The 8,167-nt window shown below is 40.5% G+C and overlaps 1 protein-coding gene across 1 annotated transcript in view; it reads right to left on the bottom strand.

Annotated features, from left to right (window-relative positions):
• The window catches only part of SLC7A14 (solute carrier family 7, member 14), an 82,093-nt gene extending 74,959 nt beyond the window's left edge, over positions 1-7,134 (bottom strand). The window contains exon 1 of the mRNA XM_006890359.1: positions 6,678-7,134. Coding sequence (XP_006890421.1) covers positions 6,678-6,981 — 304 coding nt within the window. The 5' untranslated portion in view covers positions 6,982-7,134. The remainder of the gene's footprint in view (positions 1-6,677) is intronic.
• Between the last annotated feature and the right edge of the window lie 1,033 nt (positions 7,135-8,167).

Raw genomic sequence — 8,167 nt, 5'->3', positions numbered from 1 at the left:
AACAACAACAACAACACCTCACTGTTGTCTAGTTGGAACTGACTCACACTTGACCTTCCAGTGGGTTTCCAGAAGTTACAAATTGCATGAGAGATTTCTTATCTTTTTCCCTGTGACCAATTTATAAAAACTCTTTAAACTTTAAAATAAGAATTGATGTTATGGAAAAAATAGGCATGAATGGTTAAGTGGCATTGATTAAGACTGTGGCTGCAGAACTGATAACAGTAATTACTATGTTGTTGTTGCTGTTGCATATCCGCTGAGTCAGAACTGATCATAGCAGGCTGTCTGCAGTGTTCTCAGGGGCAGTTAATCACACAGGAGGAGGTGCCCATCGTTCTCCTGTGGAGGACTTGAACTGCGTGCCTTTGAGACTGCAGTGTAGTTTCTAATCACTAGGCCAGCAGAGCTCCTGTAGAACACTATTAAATTATAAATGAGCTTTAGCTGATATTTTTGTAAAAAAAATTGTGTTAAACCCACATACAGCAACAACAGAAAGAGTAGCTGCTGATAGTGCTTGCGTACAACCAAATCATAAAGGATTTTATTTCTTAGCTTGGAAGTTAGGGTCATGGTTTCAGAGAAAAGGCCAATTAATTGGCCAAATCATGATTTAGTGACAATGTTCTTTCCCCTAGGTTAGGGTGTACATATGGCCTTCTATAGAAGAATCCTGATCAATAGGGGGGGAAATGAACAACAGATTTTTAAGTTTTCATAGCCTCCAGAATTCCTAGAGCCATGATGCATGGCGGAATCTCTAAAACTATTACCATGAGATAATCTTTAAACCGTAACACAAAATTATCCACCGAACTCTTCTTAAAAGCAAGCAATAGTTCAGATTAATTAGTTAAAGGAGTCTGCTGTGAATGTTTTGCTTTCTCTCTCTCTTTTTTTTTTTGCTTGCTTACAATCTATACAGAGTTATGTTAACAATAACAACTCAAATGATCAAACAGGAAACTTAAGGGGCAGAGAATTTATGTTAATGGGGGAGGAACAACTCAGAAAAAGATACGGTTAGACAACGAAGAATGCAATAATAAGGAAATAAATTATATGCAAATAATTTATTTAAAACAGGAGTGGCCTCCACTTCTAGAATAGCTTGCCTTCAGAAACCTTATCAAGCTGGTGAAAGGATGAAAATTATACAGATGCCCCGGACTTTCATTCATAGGATCGCTATGAGTCACCTATGACTCAACAGCACTTAACAGCAACAACAATACATATATACCTCTATATCTATCTAATCATTTGAGGAGATGAAAGTTTTATATATCTTGATTGTAAAGAAAGTTACATAAGCATATGTATTTGTCTAAACTCAGAGTATACTTCTACTTCTCACTTCTCAAATGGTTAGGTTCCAAACACCAGGTCATTATGTAAGAATTGGTGTTCTTTGAAAAGAAAGGATGACTACATCATTATATAACTGTCAAACTAGTGAGAATCATGGGCTAGCCCAGCTGACACATGACTTCAACCATCACAGCCAACATTACTCTTACCTCCTATCTCCATGTTAGTTGCTGCCATATGTACATTTTTTAAATTAATTTTAATGAAAGTTTACAGAGACTTTGGATTTCTGTAGATTCATTGTTGCACTTTTATCCCTACGCAACCTCCCCCACCCAGTTCATTTTTTTTCTTTGAAAAGTAAAAGAAAATTTCTTTCCTTGTTATGCAATCCCTCCCCTGAAGTCCACTCAACTATGCAGCCTTTGTTTTGAAAAGTAAAAGAAAATTTTTTTTTCATTGTTGTACAGTCCCCACCCTCAAGTCCACTCTATTATTCATGTACAAGGGTTTTTCCCCCCAGACTATTGTTGTAAATTTGAAGCAGTTGAAAAGTAAGGAGTATGTACACCTTAAACGGGTGAATTATACTGTTCACAGTAACAAAACTACCCTCCAAATATCCATTATTCAGAACAAAAAAAATACATCTCTAGGTGGTTTACATTTATAGCTAGGTTTGGGAAATAGATTGTTGGCATAACAACTTTGAATCTAGCTTTAGTAATTTAAATTTCTGTTTCATCATACGTAAAACAGGAGGTAATAACACTTGTTGTTATTATTGTATTATTATTGTTGTTGTTAAGTGCCATCAAGTCGCTTGTGACTCATAGTATACTTGTGTACAACAGCTCTGAAACTCACTCTATGCTGTGTCAACCTCATCTTCGACACTTCTACTCCATTACCCCAGTCACTGAATCAATCCATCTCACCGAGTGTCTCCCTCTCTTGCACTGTCCCTCCACCCTCTCAAACACGAGGACCCTCCTTGCAACATATCAGAGCTTCAGAATCTTTGCCTCCAAGGAGCAGCCTGGTTTCACCCTCTCTAGGATGAAATACTGTTAATTTGAAGTGTGATGGTGTATGAACAAACAATAATCTAGATGTTTATTAATATATAATATTGTTACAGTATCATATATTTTATAAATATAGTAGTATGTTGCTGTTGTTACATACTGTTGAATCAACTGTAGGTAACAACCTAAAGATGACCCTATGAATAATGGCTCTGAGCCTCGCCCTATCTTGAACCAATCGCACTGTCTCTAACAGACCTGAGCTCACTGCCACAGTCATTGTGTCGAAAGATCTCATCTGGGGTCTTCTTCTGCTGAACCTCTACCCTTTCAAACATGATCTCCATCTCCAAGAACTGATCCATCCTGGTGATGTGCGCAAAGTATGTGAGATAGCTTTTCAAAATCCTTGCTTCCAAGGAGCAAACTGGGTTCACCCTCTCCAGGACAGACCTCTTTGTTCTCTTGCCAGTCCACGGTATGTTCAATATCTAGCACCATAACTCACATGTGTCTTCTGTCATCCTTTTTTATTGTCTCGCTCTCAGATGTAAGCAAGCAATTGAGAAGACAATGGCCTGGATCAGGCACATCTTTGCCTTTAGACTGATATATATCGTTACTCTTTAGTACTCAAGGGAAGTCCCTGACAGCAGATTTCTCTCAATGCAGTTGATCTTTTTATTTCCTGAGTGATGGGGCCAGCCAAGTGTGTCAATTGTGGATCCAAGCAAGATGAAGTCATTAGCAATCTCAATCTTTTTTCCATCTAGCATAATAATAAGTTTAATACAGGAGTTGATGAATAAACAATAATAATAACAACTCATTATTTAGTGTGGATAATATCATTGGAGAAGCTCATTATCAGTACTCAAAACCAGGCTAGGTGCTAACTGTGGAACAGACCATATCTAAGTTCAAATTGAAGAGGAAAAGGATTAAGGCAAGTCCATGGGAACCAAAATATGACCTAAAGTGTATCCCACCTGAATTTAAAAACCATCTCAAGAATAGGTTTGAGGCACTTTACCCTAATGACTGCCAAATAAGTTGTGGGAGGACATCAGAGATGTCATTCATGAAGAGAACAAAAAGATTATTACATAGGCAACAGAGTAAGAAAAGACCAAAATAGATGTTAGAAGAGACTCTAAAAATTAGAGTTGAAAGCAAAGGGAAGAGATGCAGAAGAAAAAGAGATGAAGAGAGGATTTCAAAGGGTAGATCAAGAAGACAAAGCAACGTATTATAATAGAGTGGGCAAAGAGCTCTAGTTAGAGAACAAAAAGGGAAGACTATTTTTTGGCATTTTGCAAGCTGATAGAACCGATAAACAGCTTCAAGTTTCAATACTGAGAGATGTTATGGCAAAATCTTGAATGATCCAGGAAGCATCAAAAAAGATGGAAGGAATACACAGAGTCACTGAAGCAAAAAGAATTGGCCAACATGGGCATGATGAAGAGCCAATGATAATGAAGGAAGAGATTAAAGCTGCATTGGCATTGGCGTTGGCAAAAAGTGAGGCGCCAGGAATTGATGCAATATTAGTTGACATGTTTCACCTAACAGATGCTGCACCAACCTGTACCAATGTTTACAGCAGCGTTATTCACCATCACAAGGACATGGAAGCAGCCAGATGTCCAACTGCAATCGAATGAATTGAGAAATTATGGTACATTGACACAATAGAATGCTACTCAGCACATAGGAGCAATGATTTTGTAAATTATAACCTAACTTGGGAGAGACTAGAGAGCATTAAGCTGCATGAACTAACGCAGTCGCATAAGGACAAATACTGTATAGAATCATCATGGTAGAACCCAATTACTAAATGGGCAAAGGACATGGAAAGAATTTTCACAGAGGAAGATATTTGGATGGCAAACAAACACATGAAGAAATGCTCCAAATCACTGGCAATAAGAGAGATGCAAAGCAAAACCACATGAGGTACCATCTCACTCCAGTAACAGTGGTAAAGTTTAACAGGACAGAAAGTAATCGATGTTGGAGAGGATGTGGCGAGAAAGGAACTCTTATACATTGTAAAATGGCACAGCCTCTCTGGAAGGCAGTTTGGCGCTTCCTCAAAAAGCTGAACATAGAAATTCCACATGACCCAGCTATTCCACTACTTGGAATATACCCTGAGCATATGAAAACTGAGGCACAAACGGAGATTTGTACACCAATGTTCATAGCAGCATTATTCACCATCTCAAGAACATGGAAACAGCCCAAATGTCCAACCACAAACAAATGAATTGAGACATTATGGTACATTCACACAATGGAATACTATGCAGCACGCAGGAGCAATAACTATAAATTACTACCTAACTTGGGAGGGACTAGAGAACATTATGCTGAGTGAACTAACTCAGTCCCACAAGGATAAATATTGTATAAGACCATTATTGTAGAAGGAGAATAAGGATCCAGGAGGTTTGGGAGAGGGTGGAAGCAGAAGGACGTGGATGTTCAGGGGGAAGAGGGGATTAATCATTGGGTTGTACAATTTGATGGGTGAGGGGGTGAGGGAAATTAAAAGAATTTGTTCAAATTTGTATTAGAATTTAGTAAATAAACTAGTAGAGAAAAAAAATGAGTATGAGAATATAAGAGCAGGGGAGGGTGGAAGCAGAGGGGTGAGGATGGGAGAGGTCACACAATTTGATGGGTGGCTCTGGGGGGTGCCAGCCCTATACAGGTCCTCGTTCTTGTGCTTAGATGTCACGTAGCCCTGCCAAGGATAAGATACGGGTGCTCCATTCACAGAATCATCATGGTCTGGGGAACAAGGCCTAATAGAATGAAGTCTAGGGAAGATGTGTGGCCCACTTTAACTAAGCAGGATTTGGGGGCACCTCTCTTTTGTCTTTTGTGAGACTCTCTGACTACCTGTAAGCCTGTGTCCTACCATTACCATTCTGTTCTTTGTGATGGCACTTTTAGATTTACAAAGTTACGGTGATTAAGAAATCTGGAACTTGCCCTCCAAGTAATTCCTTGGTTAAAGAATTTTGGAAATGACTGCAATCAGGTTAATAGAATTTTAAGTACCTAAGAAAGCCATAGATGTGAATAATTTATTTTTATCTAGAAGGGAAAAAAATATCCTCTGTTCTGCAGGAATCTCATTTATTTGGATATGCAGGCATAGGAGAGAATGATTTCAGGGGGCGCGAGGGGGGGGAAACTCTTGTAAAACCAGCAGGGAATGCAAGCCACGCAGGGGATTAACGAACTTGGTCTGGAAAGACTGTCCTCATCAAATGAAAAAGATGTCAAATATAAGCCAAGTATAAATTGCTTGTGCACACATGATGTGTGCATCTTGCTTGGATGAAGCTGGTTTAATCTGGATGTACAATATTAATGAGTGTGTTTCTTACGGTTGAACACATTAGTACAGAGATTCATAATGTAACAATTGTCCTATTTTTTATGGAACCATTTGAAGAGACCAAGACATTCAACTGTCAGTATTTGGACTGACTTGCATGACCTGCCCCCCACCACAAAACCCAGCATCACGACGCAGGGTATTTCCCTTTTTTGGCTCTTTTTTTAACTGCTCCTGGGATTTTAAGTAGATGCCATGGATTACAACTCAGAAGAGGATAAACCAGTCTTCTCCACTAATTCAGTGCATAGAAAAGAAGAAAAGGGAACGGGGGCGGGGGCATTTCACAATTTATGAACATATAAGACCCGGTACCTTATTTCAAAAAGTGGGAGCTTTTTATCTCTTTTTTCAAGAGTAGAGACAGAGCTGGTTGATCTAGTGTGGGGAAGAGGTGTTTGTGGGGAAGAGGTGTTTATGGCAGATGGTGATTTGGCCCTCTACCTCCCAGCCTGGCTCCTTCCTGCTCGGAGGACGGGTCACTATGGCCTTTTGGGGCGCAGCAAATCCCAATGAGGGCTGATTTATTGATTTGTCTGTTTGACTCTCTGCCTATCTTTTGTTTATTATTTGTATCCTTGCATTATCCACTCCCTGCAAAGGGTTTGCTAGCTCTTCCAATGACTGGAAGATTTGTAATAAAAATAGAACCATTAGAACATAGGTAGCATTGGAAGTTGGCACAGGTAGGCGCACCAGAAGACTATTTCTATTTAAAAAAAAAAAAGCCAATGAAGAGGGATGCTCCGATAAGTGAGCCCCAATTTAGCCGTGAATTTCCTTGGAGCTGAGATAAAAAGGCAGCAAGATAAACACTCTTCTGCTACGCCCTCTGTGCCACCACCACTGGAAGGGTAGGACAGCCCTTCAGCAAATGTGCTTTCCACAGGCCTCCCCTGCCCTCAGATACTTACCAGATAAGATCGACGCCACGGCTGCGATGATGAAGGACACAATGACGCCAGGTCCTGCCATCTCCTTAGCCACGAGGCCCGACACCACGTACATACCCGTGCCCACACAGCTCCCGACTCCGAGAGAGATGAGGTCCACGGTGGTCAGCACCTGGGCCAGCTTGGTGCCATGTGTAGTGGCAGCCCCAGTTCCCCCCAGCATGGACTCCACTGGTTTGGTGCGCAGGATTCTGGAGTACATGGCATGCCAGGCGGCTCCCCACTGCACCCGCCGGGGGTCCAGGGAGGCGAGGAAGCCACTCATCTCGAGGGATGGAGGCTTCGGTGAAGGTCGGCTGATCAAGAGGGCTCTGGAAGCCTTACTGGGTGGTTCTGGAATTCATCTAGTGAACCGGGATCTTCTTTCTAGGAAAGGTCCAGAGGGACCCAAAGCAGTCTTCCCCTGGGCATGAACGTCTGCAGGTAAAACACAAGGAAGGAGAGAAGGAGGTCAAGAAGGGAGAGGTCTGCAGGCAAAGCACAAAAAGGAGAGAACAAGGTCAAGTGGGAAAGATAGACTGACTGGGAAACACAGCTGGAAGCTAAGGTACTAAACTGACAGTCTGCCCTGTACTCTCATAATACAGAAACGGCACTTTGTAAAAGAAACCTGCGCCCAAGCATTCCCAGCAGCCCTGTGCTGATATGTCTAGAAGATTTATATGTACAGGAAGTATCAGCCCATCTAATCTACTAATATTATTAATTAATACTACTTATCACTTAATGTAACACTTAGCCGCCTCTAAAAGCTTTGCGAACATAAACTAATTAGAAGAATCAGGTGAAAAGTGACAATTTGGAGCTGAGGGTTTGGGTGACACCCTGACCGGCTTCATTTCCTCCTGATTTGACAACGTTGCCTTGTGTTGTGCTTTTTTATTCTTGACAGGCATTTAAATACCACTGTGGTTAGATTGTGTCATTGTATATGCCCATGGCATTTAAAAGATTAGAATGTCTGCATTTATGTCATATTTGTGAGAAAATGTCTCATGTGTACTAGGAAAGATGTAAGGATTACTATTTTATTTGAGGTGCTGATGTTTTGTGGGGAAATTTGTGGACTCATATACTTAATTTCAACTTACTTAGCGTGTTTTGCAGGAACCCTGGTGTCATAGTTTTACTTTGTGACTGTGTTGGTGTGTTAACTGGAAAGTCCTCAGTTTGAATTCAGCACTCACCCTTTGGAAGAAGTGAGAGGCTGTCTGCCACTCACCATGACTTGGAATCAACTTGAAGATGTGATTTTGTTTGTTTGTTTGTTTGTTTGTTTGTTTTTAATCAGGCAACCTGTCATTACACACCAGGAAACATTTTAGGCTTGGGGATGCTCTGATGGAGTTCTAAAATTGGAGATGATGCAAGTGAAAGGGTTTTTAATTTTTTCATTGCAAAGTTTGTTTTTTGTCATTATTTTAATAACAAGGTCTTAGTATGTCTATTAT

Source organism: Elephantulus edwardii, unplaced genomic scaffold, assembly GCF_000299155.1.
Source record: "Elephantulus edwardii isolate Elephantulus edwardi_28Jun2011 unplaced genomic scaffold, EleEdw1.0 scaffold00088, whole genome shotgun sequence".
In the NCBI taxonomy this organism is placed as follows: domain Eukaryota; kingdom Metazoa; phylum Chordata; class Mammalia; order Macroscelidea; family Macroscelididae; genus Elephantulus; species Elephantulus edwardii.
Note: the sequence above shows the minus strand (reverse complement) of the source record. Positions and strands in the feature narration are given on the sequence as shown.